At 43.7% G+C, this 26,849-nt stretch overlaps 1 protein-coding gene across 1 annotated transcript in view; it reads right to left on the bottom strand.

The window, feature by feature from the left end:
• The window catches only part of mtnr1ba (melatonin receptor type 1Ba), a gene marked incomplete at both ends in the record, with an annotated part of 54,181 nt that extends 27,708 nt beyond the window's left edge, over positions 1 to 26,473 (bottom strand). The window contains 2 exon segments of the mRNA XM_084436083.1: positions 26,232 to 26,455; positions 26,457 to 26,473. Coding sequence (XP_084292209.1) covers positions 26,232 to 26,455; positions 26,457 to 26,473 — 241 coding nt within the window.
• Positions 26,474 to 26,849: the final 376 nt, after the last annotated feature.

Here is a 26,849-nt window from a genome sequence, read left to right as displayed (position 1 = left end):
CGGTCTCAGGGTTATTCGGGTGCTGGTGGGCAGAGAGGAAGTGAGAGAGAGCACATCGTGCCGTTACATAGCCCGTCTTCCCCCTCTTTATCAGAGCTACCTCGGGTTTGCCACTGCTCCTGGCTACGTACCCCCCTCTCTGCAGAAATTGCCATGGTATTTTTATGACAACTTGAAACTTGAAAAGCTTCCCAAGGGGGAAGGGGGCTGGAAGGGAGTGGGCAGCACGGGGTCATTCTTATGTTCCCAGGGCCATTCTTATTTCCCATGTACTGTAGCACATAACAGCTGAAAATAAGCCTCGGCTAATACTGACCCTATGGTCATGAAGGATGGGTCATGACCTAAAGAACGAGATCACGGATACAAGCGGCCGAAATGAGTTTTCTCCGGAGGGTGGCTGGGGTCTCCCTGAGAGATCGGGTGAGAAGTTCAGTCATCCAGGAGAAGCTCGGAGTAGAGACACTGCTCCTTTGCGTCGAAAGGAGCCAGTTGAGGTGGTTCGGGCATCTAGTGAGGATGCCTCCTGGGCGTCTCCCTAGGGAGGTGTTCCAGGCATGTACGGCTGGGAGGAGGCCGCGGGGTAGACCCAGGACTAGGTGGCGGGACTACATCTCCGCACTGGCCTGTGAGCGGCTAAAGATTCCCCAGGCAGAGCTGGTTGATGCTGCCAGGGAAAGGGATGTCTGGGGCCCCCTGCTGGAACTACTGCCTCCGCGACCCGACCCTGGATAAGCGGATCAAGATGGATGGATGGATGGATGGATGGATAATACTGACCCATTTACAGCAATGTTCATGAATGTGTACTGTCCCTGTAAAAATAAAATTGGAAATAAAATAAAATAAATAATGGGAGTTGGGAACCTGAAAAAGAGGGTCCTATGTTCGCCAGTGGTATAGTCTAGTTTTAAGTAGTGGGTATACAAGTGAAGCTCAAAAAATTTGAATATCATGAAAAAGTTCAATATTTTTTTGTCACTTATTTCAGTAAGTGAAACTCATATTATACAGATTCATTACATAGAAGCGAAAAAGGCTTGCACAATCACGACAAATGAGGCATTCGGATGCAAAAAGCTAGGGTTTCTTCTTCTACATAAGCAAAAATAAAGTGATAAGGTGATTACAAAATAAGGAACATTTCGGTCATCAGACCATCGTCAGCCCTATAGTCCCAGCTGCATCTAACAAACTTTAAGTAGGCTGGCAGCCCAAGGCAGGAGTCAATTGAATCAATCAAGGCAATAAGCCTATAAGAAAACATGGGATGCATGCACAGACCCCATTCACAAGATTCACATATTGTACATATACAGTATATATATCTACACACATCATGCACATAGAACTGAAAAATATAATGGAGGACTATGCACGTGTTCAGTAGGACAACAGTCTATGACAAATCCGCTGTGAGATAAGGCCCTAGGGAGGAAAAGAGAATTAGAGACCATCCACCTATAAGAAGCATGAAAAGGACAACTCCTCATTGAGTCTGTAGTGGATTTCAATCTGATCGAAAATAAAAAGATTTGCCAAGGTTCGCTCAAAGAGGTCAAGTCTGGTTTATTGAGAAAACATACGAGCGCAAGGACTTCAGGACAACGCACGTGAGTGGTTCATCCAACAGAAGGGCCGCAGTCTGGTCTTGCGCGGCCTTATATTCAAAGCAATACACAGGTATGACGCTTCCAGGGATGTGATTGGCTAACCTATCTGTACACGTCATAATAAATGACATACGTCAGCAACAGTGGTCGAGAATACACACGTGATATGAGAAAAAGCGGTAAATCTTGCAGGGAATGGGATAAAGGATGGTTATTCTAAGGCAGACGTGTCTAGGTGTGTCGACCTCCTGAAGAGAGGTCCTCCTGTCATAAATTAGGTAAGCACAGCTATGTGAAAGGTTGAGGGAGACTGAAGGAGGAATTACAAAGGAAGTGGTGAAACTACAATTTCTATGACAAGTCCATCGGGGTGCAGTGTCTTCATATAAAAAATCAATTTGCACTCAGATTTTAGACGTTTTTGATCAAGGTCGCCTCCCCTACATGTTTTACTGATTTGTTGGATTGCACAGAATGAGAGTATGGATGCAGGATGATTGGCTTTGTGGAAATGTCAAGCAACAGGAGATCTTATGTCATTCCTACGTATAGCACTTTTGTGTTCAATAATGCGTGTTTTGATAGGACTTGTGGTTTTTCCTATGTATTGTAACCCACATGGGCATGACAGGAAATAAATCACTCCAACAGATGTACATGTAAGAAACTGTCTAATATCATATGTTTTGGAAGTCACATGACTAGTAAAAGTGCTTGTTCTCTTGGAATTCTCGCATGCTGTACAGTTTCGACAAGGAAAGAAGCCAGTCATCCCGTCCAAACGCCTCTGAACAGGAACAGATGGGACAGTAGTATTCCCTACAAGGTAGTCTCAAGGTGGGATGAGAGCTCATGGCATGTAGGATGCTGTTTCTATTGTTGGGTTTCGTATAGAGAGTGGTAGAGATTTGTTCATCTTTAATGCGCACCTTAGTGTCTAGAAAAGAAACCACATTGTTACTATACTCAACACTGAATTTAATGGTGGGGGCCATGTTGTTCAAATATGACACAGTGTCTAGAGGGCTTGCCATATCAGAAAGCAGTCATCGATGTACCTCTTGTACATGAGGATATGTTCAGAGAGGGGGGTTATTTTGTGGGACAGAATTGTGTTCCAGATACCCCATGCATAGATTGGCAGAATCAGGGCCAAAGCTAGAGTCCATGGAGACAGGTTTGACTGTAAGTAAAACTGCTCACCAAAAAGGAAGTAATTTCTGGTCAGGACAAGATTAGCCATGGAAACTAGAAATGATGTGGGTGGATCACAAGAGGGTCTAAGTTCTAGAAAGTGCCTCAGAGCCTCCAACCCCCCTGTCTGCGGTATATGCTCGGGTATAAGGAAATGACATCCATGGTTACAAGATGTATTTCAGATGTAGTGGCTTGGAGATCAATGTCAGTGAGACACAATGAAATCTCCTGTGTCTTTGAGATAGGCTGGTAATTGAACCACAAGGGGGTGCAAGCATCTGTCAAGATAGCGAGATAAAGGTTCTAGAAGGCTGTCATTGCAGGCTACAATGGGATGACAGAGAGGTTTTACTTGGGATTTGTGCACTTTAGGTAGGCCATATATGACAGGTAATTGTGTGATGATTTTTGTTCAGGAACTTAAGCTCTGATTGAGAAATGTGACCTTCTATCAAAGATTCATTAATAAAGGAATCAATCTCCTTTTTGAATGTTAGTGTAGGATCTCTGTCCAATTTGGTGTAAAAAGAGGGATCTGAGAGTTGGGAATGTATTTCATCATCATAGCATCTTTTGTTTAACAGAACCAGGCCACCACCTTTATCAGCAGGTTTCTAAACAGTGTCTCCCATTTGACTCAATGCTGTTAGTGTTTCTCTCTCTCCTGCACTAGAATCTCTGCGCTGAGTTGTAAGCAGTTTGTCAATGTCTCTTTCAACCAATTTACAGAATGTATCGATAAAAGCATTTGTAACAGGAGGACAGAATGTACTCTTAACACACAACAGAGGCTGTTGCGGGGGAGCATCAGGAGGTGTAATAAACCTGTACATTATCTTTGCTGTAGAAATATTTTTGTTTCATAGATCGAAAAAACTTGAACAATTCAACCTTGCGAAAAGGATTGGCAGGAGTAGAGGGAACGTAAGAAAGACCTTTTTAGTTTAGTTTAGTGATCAGTCAGGTTGAAGGTTAGATCTTGTTTCGGCCCCTCTGTCGCTGTTGGAGCCTGGGTCTTGCTGCCGCGTCAGGTCTTCTTTGCCGTGCGTGGTATCGTGTGGGTGATTCGGTGCGGTGTCTTGGCCTCTTCCTTCTAAAAAATCCATATCAGAGTCTGATTGATATTCTGATGCGCTCGAACCAGAGGTGTGGTAAAAAAAAACGGACCTGTTTCTTCGGTCTAGTGACAGTGGGACTCTGGGTTCTCCATGGATAGACTTGGTTTTCCTTATAGTCTCTTTTGAACTTTCTGATCTTAGTCATGTGTGCCGTTTCTCTGTACTTTGAGATTGTCGCTTTCAGTTCATTTTCCATGGTCTTAAAGCAGGGGTCTCAAACTCAAATTGGCTTGGGGCCACTGCTGGTATCATCAACTCATAGGAGGGCTACTTCAATGTCATCTTGAAGTACTACTAACTATAAGTGCAATATTTCTGAAAATGACATTTTTTATTTCCATAACTAGACTCACAAGTCAGTCTCTAAATGTTGCAAGACTATCCCATAACTAACATTTTCATCATACAAATTCAAACCGGTTTCTATATATTTTTATATATTTTAAGTTAGTGCACATCTTTTTTCCTTACTTTTATTTTATCTTGAATAGCCTACATTTGTACTTTATTCTGTTTTAGCTGCAAGATGCATCACTACTGTAAGCCTGCCCTGTACCTGTACTTGCATTTATTAAAGTTTGTTTCCATTTCTTGCCAGACACTTATCTTGAAAGACTGAGATGTTAGCCATCTCAGCTGTGTGGCTCGGTTTTCCCTCTCATGACACTGTTCTCCATGTTTAGTAATGAATAGCTCTTAACATTATATTCCTTTAGAACGGCGACTTTGTTCTTGCATATCAGGCAGGTAGCATTTCCATTGAACTCCACCAAAAATACTGCAATGTCCATCTTTCTTGAAACTGTCTGTGTTCCTAACGTTAGTTAATGAAGTGAGCCAACCTCGAAACAGGAAGGAATGTCCGTACACAGCTGCTGCTCCACTGTGATATTTAATGTGCTAGGTACAACGTTTCGACCTGGGTAAGGTCTTCTTCAGGTGAAGTGTTGACTGACCCGTGACTATTTAAGCAATCTCAAACAGGTCACATGACAATAGGTTCAAGTGCCACCTGGTGCAAATTAGCTACATAAATACAATAAATAAATAACATCCCCACATTATAGATAAGATACAATAAATAACATCCCCTCATTTTAGAAAAGACATCTGGAAAAGAGATACACACAATACATGTATATGAACACATCTCTGTTGCCAGGAGGGTGTGAATAAAGGAGCTGTCCTATTGATTGACAATCTAACTGTCAATAGATTAGTAAAAGGTAGTGGAAAGAAGTTTAAGACAAATAGTAAAGAGTCATAGGGCATGAGCATCATGAGACAAATGGATCTATAGAAAAGCAGAGATATCATAGTCCTCATTCAGGCCTGCAGGTTGTAATGTGCGGAGAGAGTCCAGTAGGTCTCCCTCTGTGACAGGAGGGTCTTGATGTTGCCTCCTCTGGGGTGGAGGGAAACTTTCTCTATGCCTACGTAGTTTAGTGAGGCGACCGAGTGTCCTAATTGGTTAAAGTGGACCGCCACTGGACTTTTGGGATTCTTGGTTCGGATATTTGATTTGTGCTCACTTACAGTATACGTGTTTTCAAGGCTCTGCTGGTTTGTCCAACGTAAGCTAGGCCACAGGGGCACCTGAGCACCTGAAAACAGCCTCTCATGGCTAGCTGCATTACATTCATTGTTCATAGTCGTGTGCGGATTGATTGCACCTGCAGCATTCACCTTGCGCGCTACGCACAATAACAGCATTTCGCCCCACAGTTTGAGCGACTTGAATTTTGTATCGTAGGCCTGCCTGCTGGCGCCGTGTACAAGAAATTATTTTGCGGGCTGGATTACATTATATTTCTGACATCATGTTGCGTGCCGGATGGAGGGGTGGGGCGGGCCACAAATGGCCCACGGGCCGGGAGTTTGAGACCTTCTTCTCGTTACCATTTGCTCATACCGTTGCCGGCTTCCACTGCACAAATAGCCTACTTGAAAATCAACCGGTAGTAAAGGCTAACTTCAGTTGTGGTTGTAACGTTATCATGGATGTATTAATAGAACGTTATCCATGGTTAACGTTACTTCCGTAAACAGTGCGCTGCGCGTGACGTCCTGACATCTTTGTTATTGTTCTTCTGTGCATGCGGGTCTGTTCAGGGCCGTGGGCTGTTCACATGGCCGTCAAATATAGGTCAAATATAGGTTACATTTAAAATGTCATGTGAACAGCTAAACAAAAAAATCGGATCTGTGTAAAAAATCGGAATTGAGCATTAAGACCTGCCGTGTGAACTAAGCCAAAGTGCTTACACTAGAATTCCCATTGACATTTTAACATTGGGACGATTTATCCAATCAAAACTTGTCATGACTGTCCCGTCATTCACGTCACCAGTCAAAAACATTACCCACTTTAGCTATCTAGCTAGCATCAATGAACATGGAAAATGGAGATTTCCTAAACACTGATTAGTGAAGTAGGGGCGTAGGCTATTGACTGCTGTGCCCTAAGGGGGTGTATTTTATCGTCCTGTCATTCCTCTTCGTGGTGCTTGGCTATTGTTGTCATATAATGGCTCTGTAGTTTATTTAGTGTGTCCCTAAAAGCTTGGTTGTTTCGGCCTAAATATTGTCCTCTTATTCGCTCGCTCTCAAATTATTGGCCTTTGTTGACGTGTTGGTGATTGGTTCGTGTCCCTGCTCCCGAAGCAACGAGTGGTAATGTTAACGTTAGAAGAATAAACGCAGCTATAAGTGCAGTTATTGCAGAAATAGACTTAATCACAACACTTAAACAAGAACAAGAGTATGCACTAGCGGAGTTTCTCAGTGGAAAAGACGTTTTTGCCATTCTTCCGACTGGATTTGGCAAAAATTTGCTGAATGCTGATTGGCTGAAGGTGTTAGTCTGTCAAGGCAAATACCCCCGCCCACGTAATCGCTCTCTATGGGGCGAAGGCCAGACCGATATTGCAGAGCGAAGCAGTGAGCTCGCTAGATCAGGATGGTCATACCAGGCTAAGTGGGAATGACCGTACGTCCAGTTTTCTGTCATACGATCAGTTAGTAAATGAGGGCTACTGTGATTGACTGGTTTTCTGACTATGGAGTACTAGTCCTGTGTATCACATAGAATACACCACTGCTTTTGGGAATGTCACAGTAGATCACACATGAAGCATTTGCTTTATTAACGGGTCTGCATTTCTTGGACGCCGGCAATCGCCCAAGCAATGGCAAGGCAAGGATGGACACAACAGCTGTAATTTAGCAGCGTTGAACACAGGGCACTGTGTGTTGGCTTCCACACGATGAGAATGCCAAAGTAACAGCTTGTTGCTTTTCAAGTAAGTTAGACCAAGTTATCCAACTTGTGGAGTTTTTTAGCCTTCAGTATTGGCCCCCTTGCGTGCGTGGGTACCCGTTTTGCTCTATGCTTAATCCCTAAATCCCTAGGGTTTTATAGGTCACGGGCATACTTTATGTTGCAGTCAGAAGCAAAGCTGAAATCACGCACCTCCCAGCACAGTGTTTATGAAAACAAAAACAAGTTAGGTCTTAAAACTATGTTGTTACGTACCGTTGGGTATTTCTAGGTGGGTATATGGAAATCCTGGAGCTTTCTTAGTCGGTATATGACATAGTCCTGCATATCATATAGAATACACCAATCTCCAGCTCTATAGAGCATATAATGGGAGCCTCAAAAAGATTTTCTCCACCTCTGTATTCACTTAATATGACATGGGCTACTGTGGGAACTCATCAAAGGGGTTTTCTGTTCCCCAACACTGCCTTATGAATTATATAATAGGGTAAGGGCTAGGTTGTTTGTACTGTATGTGTGGACATGTTCAGGGAACATAGCATGAAGTTGAACATAGGTCCCTGGGAAAATGACCCCGACACCATAAAACATTTATACAATTTTACTTAATGTTTACTAACAGAATGTTGAACAGGGGAACATACAGTAGGAGACTGGGAACATAGGATCATAGGGGAAGATAGGACCCTGAGAACATAGTCTCCCGGTGGCACAGTAGCTTTCCCGGGGGTCTTAGCAGCGCAACAGTGCTGATAAAACTGTTAAAAGAATGAGAGAGTGAGAGAGAGAGAGAGAGAGAGAGAGAGAGAGAAGGATGTGCAACACCACACAGACCATTCACAAACTTACCATTCAACACTGGAGGCACCCACCCACAAACAGTTTCCTCACAAGAGCACCTGAAGTAGGTGTACCGGGAGGAGTCAGACATGGAATGGTGGTCTTTGAAGTAAAAAAAACAAAACATGTGGGAACGTAATAAGTGTAATGCTCGGCAAAACCCGTGTGAGCAGGCTCAGGGCTGTTAGCAAGGAGCCCTCTCTCCACTCGGGGAAATGGGCAGCCATTAGGGGCATTAGCTCTAATGTGACAGACAGATGGGCGGAAGAATGGCCACATCCCAACGAATGAGAACATGTATGGCGTCCCCTCTGACAGACTCCAGAGCCGAGATGCAGGCAATTATTCCAGTCATAGTCACGACCTGGCGACCACATTGGACATAATCAGGGCTCAATAGATTAGGATCTGGCGTGAACAGATACATCCTGCGGATGAGCCTATAGGATCCTGCATGGGCTGACTCACACGAGCATCTCAGCGACAATGACCTGGGGTTGATGGGATGTGGGAAAACACATGAGCTGTAAGGCATTAGAGTGGAGGTAGGTTACACACCAGAGCACAAGATCGCTGGGGTCACGCTGACTGAACAGAGAATGAGATTACAGTGTGAGATGGGAATAGGTTACCATTTCCTGTATTGTTGAGGCACCTTTTGTCTGTAAAATATTTGACATAATTAAGTTACTATAGTCTTCCACTATAGAGCTTTTGGTGTTATTTTTGGCCCAGTCTATAGCGGTGAATCGGGTGAAGATCGTTTCGTTCATGCAGAGTGGAGCACACCCTACATATTCAGAATGCAGACTAGCAGAACATCAACATTAAAAAGCAAGAAAGTCACATGCTCAATTATTCTCCTTGCCATGCAAGGTGCTAGCCTGCACATTGTGAGAAATTTGGGGTTCAGTGTCTACGCCAAGGACACTTCGACATGTGGACAGGAGAAGCTGGGATTCCAACCGCCGACCATACGATCATTGGACGACCCGCTCTACCTCCTGAGCCACAGCTGCCCACATATAAATACATACTCAATATACATACTCAATATTTACATATTTGAAAACACAGATACACAATAAAATAATTTACGGGAACGGCCTAAGGTCATAATCCATATACACATACACACATACACACACTCACTTACACATTACACTCTGCATACTCAATGCATATACACTGACTGCACTACTTTTTGTATATTGTTCTTTTCTTAGCTTATTCTTTTTTGCACTAGCATTTTGTACTCGCCCTTTGCACTGTCCTGTCTTTGCACTGGCCTGTCTCGTCCCTTCACCCTGTCTAATGTTGTCTCAATGTTATGCACCACGACAAAAAGCAAATTCCTAGTACGTTGAAAGACTGCATGGCAATAAACGGATTCTGATTCTGAAACCACCAGGGATAAGTGTAATTCATGAATTCAGTACAATTCCCTTTGCAATAAAATTTAAAACCCTTCCGTTGTGCCGAAACATTGGTGTAATAAACACAGAAAAGGAGAATATTTGAGTGTGACTTTATTGCTTTTTAATGTTTTCATCAACAATGTAAAATCTTATTACAAGCACTGACACCACATCGATGATAATTTGTCGGGAGAAGTAACTTTCTTTCAGGGTCTGTCGCGTCAACTGTTGAAAAGTTGAGGCAGCTCATTAAAAAATTAATTTTAAGAAATCCAAAAGTTTATCTTCACCTTCGATCTGAACCTGTGAATTCAAACATCTTCGGCTGCAGTCACTTTCACTTTAGAAGTGTAAAAGTTAAACTAACAAGCGCCTCAACCTCAGTTTTTAATGAATTGCAGAAAAATCTGAACGGAGAGCTTTGAAAGGTTTTACACTGCTCAAAGCAACCAATTTTCTTTGATGCCCGGCATTTGCATGTTTTGAAATGCAGAGTTCTCTTACCCCCACACGTTTTACTCCCTGAACACACAGAAAGTGTTGTTGAGTGGACGAAAATGAAATATAAGTTTGAGTTAGTGGGAATTGTTGAGTGGGAATATTCTCCCGAGAAATCAGAGAAACCAACTGATATTTATTGATGTTCGATTTAGGTTCAGTCTAGGGCCTGTATTCAGCCTTCGCCTCACATTTTAACGATCACAGCCCATTAGTTTAAGACAAGCCAGTGAACCTGTGCTCCTGTGTGAGTAACCCAGACCCCCAGAGGCCTGGTGTTAATAATGCAACACAGCTGCTTCTCCCTCTCTCATCAACTCTCACTCTGCAATGGTACATCAGTGAGTCTCTTATACAAGATACTACTTCTATATGTATGTACAGTATCTACTGTCACAGTAAGTGTCTCTTTGTGTGACATTAATATATATTTTAAACCATGATATTTTATTGATCTCCTGTATTTAATTAATTTATCTTGTCTGTTATCTGAACCCTGATAATCAAGGTTTGAATGAATGAATGAATGAATGAATGATGAATGAATGAATGAATGAATGAATGAATGAATGAATGAATGAATCAAGGTAAAAACTGTGGGGGGGAATAAACTACTGTCAACTAATGGGATAATCATGCGAGATTTTGAGAGCAATGTCCATTTAACAGAACAAGAGGGTCTGAATATGGGGCTCAAAGTAACCTGTGGTACAAAGGATACTAGACTAGACCTGATATAATATCAGTTCGAACACACAATAACTGGTTCATCTTACAGAAAAGCACTTAATGCTAGCAATCAGAATTACTATTAACCTTTACATGTTCCCATACATGCAATGAAATAATGATAACCACCATTGGATGTTTACATGACGTGTCACAAACACAGATATGGATATTGTTTATGTAACGTTGTCAGCATTGTCGTTAGCACTGCTGTGTTACGGTGCCATTGACGTGACTTAACAAGCCTGGCTGTCACACGGGTTGGATTCCAGTAATTACATAAACGAAAACCTAGCTGATTCTCACTCTCAATGATACCGTGTTTTTTTAAGTGAAAAAAAACCTGTTAGCTCTCAGAGTGGAGGTCAGGAGGTCTCACAGAATGCATTAGCTGAAGGGCCCTCCACTCAAATGGCATTAGTCACTACTCTCATCATCAGAGACAGAGGAAAAGAGATGGACAGAGGGGAGATAGAAAGAGAGGGGGTGAGGGAAAAAGAGAGGGACAGAAGTGAGGGGGAGAGAGAGCACAGAGAGAAAGTAAGTAAGTAAAACTTTATCTATAGAGCGCTCTTCTCAGCACGAGTGCACAGAGTGCTTTACAGTGGGGAATTAAAATAAACATACAGTTCACATAGGCAGCTCCAAAATCGACATAGAAAAAGTCATGACAACATGGGGGGGGGGGGTCAATAGTTGGGCTACAGATCACCAAAAGCCTGTCTGAACAGGTGAGTCTTCAAGAGTTTTTTTCAAAAGAGTTCTCAGAAGTTGAGGCTCTCAGGTCCTGGGGTAGGGCATTCCAGAGCCTAGGGGCCGTCGCCCCAAAGGCTCGGTCACCCTTAGTCTTTAGCCTGGTCCGAGGCACCACCAGGAGCCCCTGGTCGGACGACCTCAGGGACCGGCTGGAGGAGTAGGGGTGGATGAGGTCGCAGATATAGGCGGGGGCTTGTCCATGGAAGGCTCTGTAGGTGAACACCAGGACCTTGAAGTGGATCCTGAGGTGCACAGGGAGCCAGTGCAGGGAGGCCAGGATGGGGGTGATGTGGCACGATTTCTTGGCCCTGGTGAAGCCTGGCTGCAGCATTCTAGACAGAAAGAGAAGGGCAGGCAGGGCAAGAGGGAAAGAAAACCAGGCCAGGTCCAGCCTGGCTTATGTGCGGGACTGGTAGGACGGAAGCTAGTCATGCCACTGAAATAACTGTGAATTGAAATGACATGAAATAATGTCTGATAAATTAAGATAGGTCTTGTCGCCTGGACACATCAGTTCCAATGCTTCCAATGCTAATCCAGCACAATAAGAGCGGGATAGCCAGTTAGCTCATGAGCTCACAACAACTAGCAGCAGCTTCCATAACATTAATGGTAGCGGTCAGTGGCATCAGTTACACTGATGATTCCTGTAATGTTAGCTATTTTGCTGCAATTGGTTCAACTTCTGTTTCTGGACAAAGGTAATAGTAGGGAGGTTAAAGGACATTTTACTGCAAGTCATGACACAAATGTGTGCTTTGGCGTGAAAGTACCTTAGGTCCATAGGAATAAATGTATCCAAAGAGACAAGTCAGATCACCCTTTGTATCTGAGATATTCACATTTTTTCAAAATGGCCGCCGACAATACACTAAAGCCCATATCTTTGCTTCTGTTATAGTTATAATGACAAAGTTGGTGTGTAACTGTACATTATTAAGGTCAAGGAATCCAACTACACAGGTTCTAAGGCTAAAAAATCTATAGCTTTATCCATCCCAAAACTTTAGAGGCAAATTATGCACATTTTTATTAAAAAAAGCCCAATTTTAAAGGTGCACTCACTGAAATAACAACTGAATGTTCAATATGATTCTGGATGCATATGTATTGAGTAGTGTGAAAGCAAATACATAACCATATTTACAGTTGTATTGGGACACAATGACAAGTATTGTTACAAATCTTTCCGGTCAACAGTAAGACATACTAGGCAATGTTAATAGGCTCAGCTGACAGACCTAGCTCAAGTCGTCATCAAAAACAAGGGACCAGCCACGCCTCATTTGTAAAGATGTGATGTCTGGAATACGACGTTCGATATCCTCCCTAAGGTGTGTACTGTGGCATTTGAAGTGTGGAAAGCCCAGATCAGCAGTGCGCTTGTCATAGAGGGCTGTCAAGTCAGACAATTGCAGCGATTCTTCTGAGCCACGATAATCTTCAATGAATGTAAGCAACTCATTGAGGACATGTGCTCTGATGACTTGAGTTGTAGTACTTTCAGTCTTGTCACATCCCAGATTCTGCTTTTCTGTAGAGCCTATTCAGGCATACAGTGTGATAAACAGCATCAGTAGCGATCATGTCACCACCAGCTAGTTGAGCCAACAGACGGTGGTCACCCACCACTTGAGCACTTTCTTTCACTTTTCTATCCATGTCAAGGCTGGCAGCATTCCTCATGTCCTTGATGTTGCCCACTTCACCACAGAAGAGACATGCTTTGTGGACTGGTTCACATGATGATGTTGACGGTGTGGGTAAAGCCTGTGTGATGGACTTGCCACTCATGTGTCTTGTTTTTACTGGGCTTTCAGACTCTTCCTCCTTTTTTCTTTTTCTTGCTCTCTCAACCTTTTGAGTGTTGATGGCATCCCTGCAGCTCTTGTGCCAAACGACTGGATTCGACATCATCAAATGCACTACATCCTGAGTATTTCTACCATCTCCATTGCCACCACCACTAATGTCATCCACTCAGTGGCGTGCACAGACATTTTGGGGGGCAGGTGCTCAGTGAAAAAAATAGGGCACCTTGCGCATCGAGATGTTGACGGCGGGGGGGGGGGGGGGGGGGGGATACTGACACATAATTTGTATTTTGATTGTCGCGCGAGTTGTTGACCGGGGGGGGTGCTGACAGAGTTTTTTTTTTTAATTGTCACGCGAGCTTAGCTAAACATACTGTCCCAACAACAAATTCGACCGGCATTGGTCGTGTGGTGGTCATCATTACGTTAAATCCATTTAAATCCTAGCGTCTAGCTTGTTAAGCAGGTGGGCAATCGGCTAATTTATGCCCAGCTGTTTGGCGCTGTATGAGACTTACTTCACAACAGACACAAATAAATGCAAGTTATAGTTTTGTAACTGAGGCTTAAGGGGCAAACAATACACTCATTTTGTTTATGTGTTAGTTACCTGGCTGGTTAGCTGTCATCACTCGGGCACTCTGGATGGGGAAAGGGTTTGTGTCCGCTTTTCGCGTTTACCGTTGACAAAGGAAGAGAGGGAGGGGAGGGGGACTGTGTGTGCCGCGGGGGGGGGGGGGGGGGGAGCTGGCAAAATTACAACGCATTTTGGAGCATTATTATTACACGCTTTTAATCGAGAATCGATCGATGTCACCATGGGCCACATACAGTAGGCCTACACGGTTAAAGAAAATAAATAAATAACTTTCAAAAGGGCACTTGCCTTGTCCAGAGGGCAAAGGGCAGGTGCTCTAGCACCACCTCGTGTCTATCTGTGCACGTCCCTGCATCCACTGCAACAAAATCTGGCAAATCACCTAATTCCTTCAGCTCCTGGATGTTATCTATAACTCCATTGTAACATGCATGAAGTCTTTCAGGATTGTTTCTGAGTTTAACAGATGAGGAGGGATCTACAGCATTGCTTTCCTGTTGGCTGGACTGAAATATGAAGCAAAAACTCCAGTAACGAGTTTCCATGATGGCAACATCTACTCTGAAATAAGAAATGTACTTACTTTAACATTGTGAGATGGATCAGATCATAGTTAACATACTTACACAAAAGTAAAAAGCAATCATAACTAGAGGTGTCCCGATACCTCTTTTTGGTGATTCCATTTACTGTAGGCCTACTTACTCCATGTAAACAAGTCAATTTGAAAGACTCAGACTCTGACTGAAGTAATAAATAAACTTCAACATTATAAATAAGATTAACACTAGGCAAGTAGACAGTTAGATGAATAGTTAACATGATTTCAAAAAAGTAAAAAACAACCCTAGGTTAGCTATATTGAAGCTAGGTAGCTAGCTATTGTACATACAGTAATGTTGCCAGCTAAAGTAAGCTAACGTTACTGCTCATTCTGTTAGCAACATGCTACAATTGAAAAATGAAGCTAACAAGTTATTAGCTAGCTAGTTATTAGTTATCAAAATGTTTCAAAAAAGCATTTGTGATCAATGAAAAAGTAATACAAACCTCAAACTTTTAACTTTGATCCAACATTTCTGTCACCAGATCTTCAACTCTTCAATCTGTCTGCTGTCACACACACTGGTGCTTGAATATGTTACCGCAGCAAATCATTTGGATTGGCTATCCAGATTGGTCAAAATCTCTTGCTAAAGGACATGTTATGTAAAATAAGGTGTACAAGTAGCTGCATTGCTTAAAGAAAAATATATTTTTTAAAGGAAAGATATGGAAAACAACACTGATGACACTTAAAAAAAAAAAAAAAAATTGCTAAATGTACTACCTATCATCATTGCATGGAGAGAAATGTTGCATTTTTAGACTTGATACCTGTTTAGTTGGATTCCTTGGCCTTAATAATGTACAGTTACACACCAACTTTGTCATTATAGCTATAACAGAAGCAAAGATATGGGCGTTAGTGTATTGTCGGCGGCCATTTTGAAAAAACGTGTATCTCAGATACAAAGGGTGATCTGACTTGTCTCTTTGGATACATTTATTCCTATGACCCTAAGGTACTTCCACACCAAAGCACACATTTGTGTCATGACTTGCAGTAAACACCCATTTTTTGTCCCTTACCTCCTCTACTATAAGGGATAAACCCAGATAACACAAGGCTAGCGGACCTACAGCAGGTCCCCGATGGACGAGTTGGCGGACCTCTGGCGGAATATAACACAAGGCTAGCGGACCTACAGCGGGTCCCCGATGGACGAGTTGGCGGACCTCTGGCGGAATCCGCTGGCGGGTTCCTGGCCATTTGCACATCGAATGGCAAGCAGACCTCTGGCGGATTATTAGCGTCAGGCACAGCGGTCCGCTAGTAATCTGAAATGCTCCCGCTATTGCTCCACCACCATTCCACCGGTAGTTTATTGTCTATATCCTAGGCCCATTGGCCCTAGGCTTATGGATTTCTATGCTAAATTAGCTTTCTCTGAACATGTTTTTGGTAACCCTTCCTTTCATAGTCCCCAAATTAATAAAAATGTACCTGGTAAATACATGCAAAGTATAGCTTTATATATAATGGGTATTTACTGAGACACCTATACTGTAGGTATAATTTTTAAACAGGAGTATTTCAAATGTTCAATTACTGCACATTAATTCAATAACTGACATAGAACCACCAGGTAACCACATTTTTACATAACTTCTATAACATCCAGTGATAAACACAAATGACAAATCACAATGATCATGTTTATTAAAATGCTTTGAATTTTATTAATTATAACTGGATCCACTCAGGAATCTGGGAGTGGGACCAAGAACAGGAGGAGCAGAAAACAAAACACAGCTGCATACACAGAGAAACATAACAGTAAGCACAAGTCCAGTATATCAATGGGTAATTGGTCACTTAATTGGTCATCCAGTTTCTGCAATCAGTCTGACAGTCTGCAAAACATCTGCAAAACAGATGGTACATTTCCTTAAAAAAACAAAACAAACAACAACCTTTTTGTTCCTATGGGATCTCTCCTGTCCATCTGAAAAAAGGGGGCAGAGAGGAGAGGAAGAAAGGTCATGGCTAAAGTTAGGAATCAAACAGGTTCGTCTTCATCCAGGGTCTTGAACCCCTGATCTCCTGCATGAGAATTGGACGCATTAACCATTACACTACCGAGGAACTTGAAAGTGTGGGATGTCAGTGTTTTTGTTCCTATGGAATCTCTCCTGTACTTCCAAAAAAAGGGGAAAGGAGAGTGAAAGGAGGGAGGGAGAGGGATGGAAAGGCCGAAAGTAAAAGTAGGAATAGACCCACAGGCTAGCAGAGGGTATTGTTTCCCAAAATCTTGATGTCCCGCATGGGAGAGGGACGCTTTATCCACTACACTACCGAGGAACTTGAAAATGCAAGATGTCATAGTGCATTTATTTTGGTGTGCTGTGACCACTGCCTCTTGTGGTGGCAACATAGAAATGCAGGTCAACAACGGGACGGAGGGAGGGAGTGACAACCCGACAAATGCTTTCTATGGTGCGCTGGCTTACAGCCCCGCACAAAAAGAGATAGGTAGGAAAGAGAGGAAGTGGATAGTTGAAAGATGTAGGAGAGTCTGCAGGAGTAGTGAAACAGACAAACAGTGCAGTACATGGAGCCTTTCCTCAAAGTTTGCAATCACACAGAAACAATCACAGCTCATCTCCTATGGCTTTGTACTACCACAGGGCTTACCAGTGAAGCGTACTGTCACGGCACCGCCGCGTCAGCCTCGTCCACCTCCACGCCTGTCTACGGACCACGTTACTGCCTGCCTCTCCCCGGGTCTCAATAAACGTGCCTACGGGCTTTCACCCCAATCGTGTCTGCTCTTGGGTCCTCCATCAAAACCCTAACACATACAAGATAGAGAAGCCACCTCACTATGCTATAATGTAAAGCACGCTTCAAGGTTCCATGGAGGTAATCAATATTAATTTCAGACCTGGCATGTCTGTAACCGCCTCTCAGTTCAGGCACTGTAAGCCCCCCTCCTCCCCACCATCGCACGCACGCACACACACACACACGCACACACACACACACACACCCTGGACCCTCTTCCATATGCCCAACCCACCTCAAGTCAGACTCACTGTTGCCAAGGGTCTGACAGCAAATTACCTTGCAGTGCCCTCTGTTTGTGCCACCACTAAATTTCAATTGGAAACCCAGTCTGAACGCACACAGTGGGCGTAAACAAGGCGTGGTGGAGTTTGTTTTAGCAGTGCCAAATTGCCAATTAATAGCAAGGAGTTATACATTAGCATAATCCCAGTAGGTTTAATTTAAATCATTTATCAGTGAGGTGCCACAGCCATTAAAGTGAATCATATATCACTGGAGGCAAACAATGTTTTTTGTGCATGCTAGCATATGCGCCGGGGCCATGACTTCATCCAAAACGCACACACGGGGGAATTTCAGATTCACACATGGAAACGTGAGCAGGGTTACTATGAGGGAGGTAAACGATGTCAACGTGCCCTCCCTGTTTTCCTTCTGTTGTCCTTTCGTCCTCTCTGTCTATTGACCAAGCGATCTGTCCTTCTCCATCCCTCTACTTCTCTTCTCCTCCCCTCCTCTCCTCCTTCTAGATCCCTCATCTCCTTACTCCTCCCCTCCAGCATCTCCTGTCCTGTCCTTTCCTGTCCATCTCAACTCTCCTCATACCCTCTCCATTTGTCAATGTCTTTAAAATGGGAACAGGAACAGAGGGAGAAAGAGGAAAGAGGTGTGTGTGTGTGTGTGTGTGTGTGTGCGTGTGTGTGTGTGTGTGTGTGTGTGGTGGGGTTGGTTTGGGTTGTTGTTGCTCTCCTGGTTTCAAAGGCTAATGGCCATGTTGGGCCCACATCAAAGAGTAACCCCTTTCTCAAACACACACACAAACACATGCACGCACACACACACAAACACACAGACACACACACACACCTCCCACTGTGCCTCACTATCTCACAGGTGATGGTTACATAAGCATCCCCTGTGGGATAACCACAGCTAAGCTGTAATGGAATGGTAGGTATCCATGACACTGCCCCCTGCTGGCTGGTGCAAATGTTTGCTGTCTTTTTACAAAACAATAGTTTAGGGTTTGAAGGCACTCTTTTATAGAAGGTTTCCACCCACTCCTTCACACATGTGAGGATGGATGGTTGATGGAGTTAGAAACAGTGAAGTAGTAATCCATTCTAATCATGCAAACGGCTCAACTGCCTTAACATCCAATGAAAAATCTGCTTGCTGACATTCTTTATTTGGGGCCCATGCCGTGTTGAGCCCAGACCGACCAATTACGTTTGCGTGAGAGTGGAGAGAGAGAGAGAGAGAGAGAGAGAGAGAGAGAGAGAGAGAGAGAGGGATGGGGCGTTCGCGTTCCACATTGGAAAAATCCAGAGTCAGCCCACCGTATTCATCATGTCATGCTAATGAAGCTGACATTTCAAAGTCACCCTGTGCGGCGCCCATCGCCAGACTCGGCACGTGTGGCACGTGTAGTGATATGTCTGAGGAGTACAGGCAGCCTTTTAACCCTCCACTTGCATCGGCTGAATTCCTGAGCCAGGAGGCAAACCGCCCCTCACCCCATCGCTCCCTGTGCAACTGCCATTTAGAATGACAGTGCGGGTGACAGTACGACACAGGGGTGACCTTCCAAGGTAAGGCAGTCCCCAACACCACCTACACACACAGACACTCAGACACACACCCCCGGACACACACAGGCACATAAACACAGAACCTCACATAAAGCCAAGCTAAATTTTGAGTGTGTCCCTCATAGGGATTGCCTGTGACCTCAGTAAAGATTTATATAACATGGTCCTGTGCTTGGGGGGGGGGGGGTTGTTACATGTAGATATAGTAGTGACCTGGTCTGAAGAAAGCCTCCACATACAGTATGACAACCCTCCCTACTGTAGGTAGCACAACACTCCTGATGCTGGAAATCTAGCTAAAAGCCCTGCAAAGAGAGAGGGAGAGAGTGAGAGAGTTTATAGATGCGTGCGTATTTGTGTGTCTATGAGAGACAGCACACAAACTCTCTACCACAGTATCATTGAGAGTATCTAGACTGGAGGCATCACAGCCTGGTATAGCAACACCACCGCCCATGACAGCAATGCCATCCAGAGGGTGGTGAAGACAACGCAGAAGATTATTGGAATGGAGCTCCCAGCCATTGAGGTTCCCTACAACCAGCACTGCCGCAGGAAGGTCATCTCCATCCCAAAAGAAACCAACCACCCCAGTTGTCACCTGTTCATATTATCTCACCGAAGATATGGAAGATGGCTGAGCGTCATAACTGTGAAGGAGAGGTTATTTTCTGATGCGGTCCGCAAGCTCAACAGCTAAATGCAGCAGTAGACCACCACTGAAGACACACCTCGGATCCTTCACCTGCATGATCCATTATCCCCCCCCCCATCCCCCTGCCCTGGACAGACAGCCCCCCCCACCCCCATAGACCAGTCTCTCACTCCCATACCCTACCCCCAATCCCTATTAGTCTATCACCCCCGAGGATTGGATTAATGCCGATAAGATAATTGTAAGGACAAGTGACAACAAGAATTCTGGTTATATGGCGAATAAACTTTCTATATTCTTATTCTATTATATTCTTAAGTGTGTGTGTGTGTGTGTACATGTGTAGGCAAGTAATTGACAAAGTGTGTGTGAGCTCACTCATGTGAGTGTTTACGCTGCTGCTAGAATGCGACCACAGTTACCAAGCCCCCTCCTCGCTGCGAGCGTTCTTCTCTGTTCTGTAGCCAACCGTTGCAGGGCTCTGTTGGTAAACCATATGAATACAATAATGCAACGAATCGCAGAGAAGTCAGGGAGTGGCGGTGCAGGCGTTGGTACTGGGGTTTGGCTGGAGAGGAACAGAAAGGCATTTTTCTTTTTTTTTTAATGTGGCACAGTCATGAGCCTGTGAAGTGAGGGGGGCCTGGGCTATTTCAGATAAGTAAATGTCATGGGAATCCACGAAATCACATTACATTAGTGAAGAGCGCAGCAGAGAGGGAGACAGAGGGAGATGAGAGAGAGAGAGAGAGAGAGAGACAGAGAGAGATAGAGAGAGAGTGGTGGAGGAGAGTAAGGAGGGAAAGAGAGAAGGAGTGAGTGAGAGGTGAGAGAGATACAAAAGTGCTGGCATGCTTGTTTGCTGTGTGAAAAGAAGGGCATGCGCACACAGACACTCTTGAATGGTGGCTGTATGGCTGTATAACACACACATACACACACATACACACACACACACTCACTAGCTACTGTCACAGACTTGAAACACCCACATATCAGCACAAAAACATCCATCCCATTAGGTAGAATGGTAAGGAGGGAGAAGATACAAACACAAGTCCATACTCCAATAATGGCAGCTCGCACATGTACACACACACACACACACACACACACAGACACACACACACACACACAAACATCAACTATCTGTATCATTATTAGTGAGGAAGGACAGAAGAGCATCAAAACACAACACAGGGACAATATATCATAGCAGTGAAAGAAAATATTTCTGGGATTCTTTTCATACTCATCTCCACTGGGGCTCTATTAGGAAAAGCCTGCTTTGATTGACTGTTTGGTGATACTGTATTTGAACCCGCTGTTTGAATGTTTACAGTATCTCTCTCTCAAGCACCACCTCCTTCTATTCCCTCAGATTCAAAACCTCATCTTAGCCTGAGTTCGTACAAACAGACAAACTGTTCCTTTCTTACAATAGATAGTGTCGCTAGTTTCTAAAGCCCATTGAGTGTGTGTGTGTGTGTGTGTGTGTGTGTATGCGTGTGTATGTGTGTGCGTGTGTGTCGGAGAGAGAGAAAGTAGCTGAGTAAGTGTGGGTGTGTGTCCTTGTCTCCATTGACAATGAACAGACTGGTTCTTTAAAGACTGTCTAACTTCTACTGATCAATTATCACACTCCCACAACAGCATGTGGTTGAATGGACTTATCCTTTTGTATCAGAGCTCCAAATTTAACATCCGGGACGACATCGTAATTCTAGCCAAGTTAGCCAGTTGATAACAACGAACTACGCTACATTGTCCACTGGTAGAAGTTGGACAGTACTGTGTGTATGACTGATTTAATTAGACAAATAATACAGAGGCGCTAATTCACACCACTTACAGCTTTCACTTATTGTTGATGTAAGGAGTATCCATCTTGATTGACGTCAGCAGCTGACGTTGATGAAGTTAGGGTAGATTTCTTATCCCAAGTAAAATGGCTGAAAACCAAGTTCAGGTGACGTATTTGATGACGATTATGACGTCAAACTTAGGAATCTCAACGTTTTCCGATAAAAAAAAAAGGCCCTCAGAAAACCAGTTGACACCTCTGAACAATACCTACTGCCTTCAGAAAACCAGTTTGTGCTTTAGAGATCAAAGCCTGTCACCTGTGGCTTTCTGCGAATTGTCAGTCAGCTTAACCACTGGCCACACAACACACTACATCACAAACCTCTACACAAACAACAACATAAAAACACTTCACGAGCCAGACAGAAGTCCCAACAAGCAGCTAAACCCCTCACTGGATGAACAGAATGTGGAGAAGGAAGAGATAAAGATACGGAGGGAGGGGGCAGAAGAGATGAAGGGAGGGAATAAGATAGTGAGGAAAAATGTGAGACAGCTTCTTTGCAAGACAGATTCTGCCTGAGGCACACTCTTTTTAACCTGTACAAGTTATCTGAGCGAAAGCAACATACAGTAGACTCATACTGAGAGTACACTGCTCTGAAACAACACTAGGCTACAGCACAGTTTGATCAATTATACATGTAGTCAACAGCTGTTGAGAGGTATTCATAGTCTGATTTAAAGCCAAGGCTGTCTGGTCCTGTTTATAGATGGGCGTTTAGAGGGAGGGAAGGGAGAAAGAGAGAGAGAGGGGGGGTTGTCCAGGTGAAATAGAGGCATTTGGAGCCATATGTTCTGATGTAGGGACAGGCTGACTCTCTCTCTCTCTCTCACACACACACACACACACATACACACACACATACACATACACAAATGAGAACCATAAAACCCCTGAGGCTGGCACACTCGACAGGGTGGTGGACAGAGGAGAGAGGAGGTGAAGGAAAAGGGCACTGAGGGCTAGAGGGGGATCGATAGAGGGGTATAGGGTGAGGGGGAAAAGGAGAATAGAGGGGGCATGAGAGTCTGAGAAAGACAGAGACAGAGACACACACACACACACAGAGACAGGGAGGAAAGAGGGAAAAAGAAAGAAAGAAAGAAAGAAAGAAAGAAAGAAAGAAAGCAAGAAAGCAAGAAAGAAGGAAAGAAAGAAAGAAAGAAAGAAAGAAAGAAAGAAAGAAAGAAAGAAAGAAAGAAAGAAAGAAAGAATGAAAGAAAGAAAGAAAGAAAGAAAGAAAGAAAGAACATGTACAATAGGCGTCAAAGCCCATGACTGAAGCCTTTGTCTCAGTGGGCTGGCAGAGGCCTGGTTCTAAACAGGCCTCTTACCCATAAGCATCAGCTCTGTTCCTGTCTCTCTAATTGGCTCCTCTTCCTGAAGAATGGGACTGGAGGAAGCTCAGAGGGGGCTGAGGAACCTTAATGAGATTCACTCTCCAAGCTGCACCCCCTGCCTGGCCATGGAGGTGTCCAATATATCAATACACAGGCACAATATAATACATGCACACGCGCGCCTGCACGTGTGCGCGCACACACACACACACACACACAAAACTGATATGCATCTCCCATGACAGGGGTCTCCAAATAGGTCAAGACACACACCAACATGTCACCCATGTATGCGCCTACACACACACACACACCTATACCTGAGCATACACAAACACACACACACCTGAGCATACACACACACACACACACACACATACAAAGAGGTTTATAGCTTAAGCTGCTTATGCAACTTGAACTCAAAAAATATGTATCTCTTACATAAGTTCTCTGTCTTTGGTCCTTCCCTAAATGGAGTCTTCTACAGTAGATGGTGCCGATTCCATTAGTATTGCATATGATCTGTGGTGCATTTTTGCATAGTGCTGCTGTATCATTATTTGGGTTGCAAAGGAGTGGAACATTTCTGATAAATTTCCAAAAACTTTCTAGAACTTTACCATGGGAAGTTAAGCTTGATTTTTTTTGTAGCCTATAACATCTTTTTTTCAACAGCTTTATCCCATTTTCACCCAAACTGTTGACACTGTCACACAGCCTGGCCGGTCAGCAATACGAAAGGGAGAGACAACTCCTTGACTATCTGAGCTCGCAACTGTAATTCCGACACCAGACAGGGTTGCTGTTGTTTGACGAACATTCAAGCCACCACACCCCGGTGGGCAACTGCACATGAACACGATGCATTAGACCGCTACACCACTGTGGACCCTTATAATAGGGAACTTAAATGTAGCCTAGTTGTGAAAGAAACATAAAATGCAATTCTAGATCTTGCAGCATGATCTTGGTTAAAATAACCTGATTTAAATTTCAACTCTGCACTGTGCATTCCTCCATCACATGTGCAGTGCATTATTTCATCACATGCACAGCTAATTCCTATCATCCTGCACACCAAGAGGGCTGTAGAATCCATTTAAGTTCTACTCACAAATAGATTAAGTAAAAATAATTTAAATTCATTAGAATATAATACAATAATACAATATATTGTATACAATATAATACAAATGTAAAAGTTGTATTAGAAATGTTGCGTGCATGTCTGATATGACAAAATAAAATGTTTATATTTATGCCTATATATGACAAGGTAAATACAGTTGGTATACATAGCCCCAAAACTCCCAGTTTATTCCCGTTAATTTCTGTTAATTCCCATTAATTCTCGTTATTGCATGGAAAGTTTCCAACTTTGAATAGGCCTATTCCCGAAATTTTGCAACCTTAATCATTACCGTGTCCTGTCTTTTCTCCTCAGAGCACTGAGTCGCACGGAGAGAGAGAGAGAGAGAGAGAGAGAGAGAGAGAGAAAGAGAGACAGAGAGAAAGATGACCGGGTGGATAGATGACTAAAGAAAAAACAGCAGGGATGCAAGCGTAGTCTACTACATATGAGCCTCCAGCAAATGGAGGTGCTCTGGGAACACTGGGTAAATCCTGGTATGTATGCCAAAAGATTTATAACCTACATTCAAATAGGCCAAGCTTTATCAACCGCAAAGTGTAATTCTGAAAAGCGGTTGAATAATTTACTGCGAAACTATTTGCTCTTGAGAAACCAACACCAAAAAAACAAGAGTGTAGATGACTCCCTTTTCTTGTGAAATAGTATATCACTTGCATGTCCCCATACACTTTGACTAGTGCTCTGGGGCCGAGTTATGAATAGGATGGGAATTCATGGGTCAGCACTCAGCACAGTGAGGGTGACCCCTCTCTCCTCTTTCCGAGGAGTAACAGTCCATTACCCTCGCCTGGTAAGAGTCCCCGCTTACCGAATAAAACAGTATTTCGTCTCACTCTGAATATGACCAAAAATCTTACACCAACTGTAGCCTACATTTAAAACTGTATTAGTGTCAGGGAAGCTATTTGGAGGTGTTGCGCAATGCGCACAATAAATGGCACATACAAGCCAAGCAATTAATAGGCCTATTATTGTAGGCTAGGCCTATATGCTAACCTAGAAGTGAGATTTTATGAGCTAAAGCCTATTCCCGCATGTAGGCCTGTAAATTAGCCTTACAACAGGGCATACATTATGGGCTGCTCCAATGGTTTGTGAACTGACCACGATCAATCATGAGCAATCATGATAGTTTAACGACTGTTAAACTTAGCTACAGAGGGGGGGGGCACTAGCAGCCACAAACCACATCTGGACAAACCATATGGCTGAGGAGCACGTACGTGACCGCAGTACAATGGGCATAATGAAGTGAAACTGACCCCAGCTCCTACTAAACTTCGAATTACTTAAGCAAACTGTTTCCTCTTTCTAAACATGTTTTCAATACCCATATACAGATTTTTTTTTAAAGCCTAAGCGAAACCCTATCAAAATAAATCAACTGTCATTCGAAGAGGCACATAATGAGGAACCATGCACACCTGTTGGCATAATTGGTGCTCGTGCGCTTTTCCAGCTGTTTTGATATCATTGGCGGGAATCCAGTTCTATCGTGTTCTTTTTTGTTGCGAACATTTTAACAGAACATAATTATAAACATAAACAAACATAACATTAGCCTATGCAAAACAGGCAATGTCGCCTACCATTCTCAAGTGAATATATATATATGCTATATATCCTAAAGCTTTACACATATTCGGGATGCTATTTTTATCCTATAGGCTATAGGATATAGCCTATAGGCTATAGGTAGAATAGGACCTATTCTACATCTGGTGCTTAGGCTTATGCTAGGACCCAAGCAAGTAAAGACGTGACCAAAATCAAGCGATCTCGCGGGAAGAGGCGTAGCCTCATTAATAAGAATGTTTCTTTGTGGTTTCTTATAGTGGCACGTGAATGGATGTTTGTGAATGAGACGGCTCAGCGATTCAGATATCTGGCACAAACGCGAGATGCTAGCTATAAATCTCCACATAAATTATAGACTATTCAAGTAGCCTAAGGTTTAATATAATGAAGGCAAAATGAAAAATATATTGAAAACTAGCAATGCCCGCCCAAAACATTTCAGAGGCGGCCTATAAAATTCCATTCTCAGTCTCTCTCTTTCTCTCTCTCACTCGCGCACGCACACGCACGTAGGCCTACACACACGCGCGCGCGCGCGCGCAAAGAAAGGTTGTGCTACAGCCACTTACCCGCATTTCTAAGTTTCCGGTTCCTAAGCACCGAAATGATAACCAGCAAGTTGCCCAAGACATCCACCACCGTGGTGAAGATCAGCACGCTGGCTAGCACCGTGATAACCCATGCGGGACGCGCTCCCGGCCCCAACGCGCGGCTGTGCTCCGAATCCGTGGTGCGGTTCCTGAGGAACGTAACATTCTCTGGCATGTCGAAAACCTTGGCTGACAACTTATGTCCTCCCCGTCCGATTCATTCAAATACCGCCGTCGTTTCGTTCTGACAAAATACGAACATGCTGAGACAAAATACGAGTGGCCGGCTAATCTATTTGACAGTTGATATGTGTTAAACTTAGCGGTTAGCCCTTGTTTTCGACTGACTGTCATGCAGACACTTTCTCAACTTGCTCCGAGTGAGCCGCTCCGTCATCGGGTTGTTTATAACTACGCCTGTAGGCTACTCACGTCCCTCTCGTCAGCTGGCCCGAATATTCCCTATACTTGAGTAGGCGTGGGTGCTCAGTGCCCACATTCCTGGTAGGTCATTTGCATAGACAGTCCAGCTGTTATCCCGGAGAAATTACGCGCCTGTTCTGCTCCCCTCTACACCTTTTTTTGCCCTCTATTTAT

The sequence above is a fragment of the Borostomias antarcticus genome, assembly GCF_949987555.1.
Source record: "Borostomias antarcticus genome assembly, chromosome: 1".
NCBI lineage: Eukaryota > Metazoa > Chordata > Actinopteri > Stomiiformes > Stomiidae > Borostomias > Borostomias antarcticus.
This window is presented reverse-complemented; position numbering and strand designations above follow the sequence as displayed.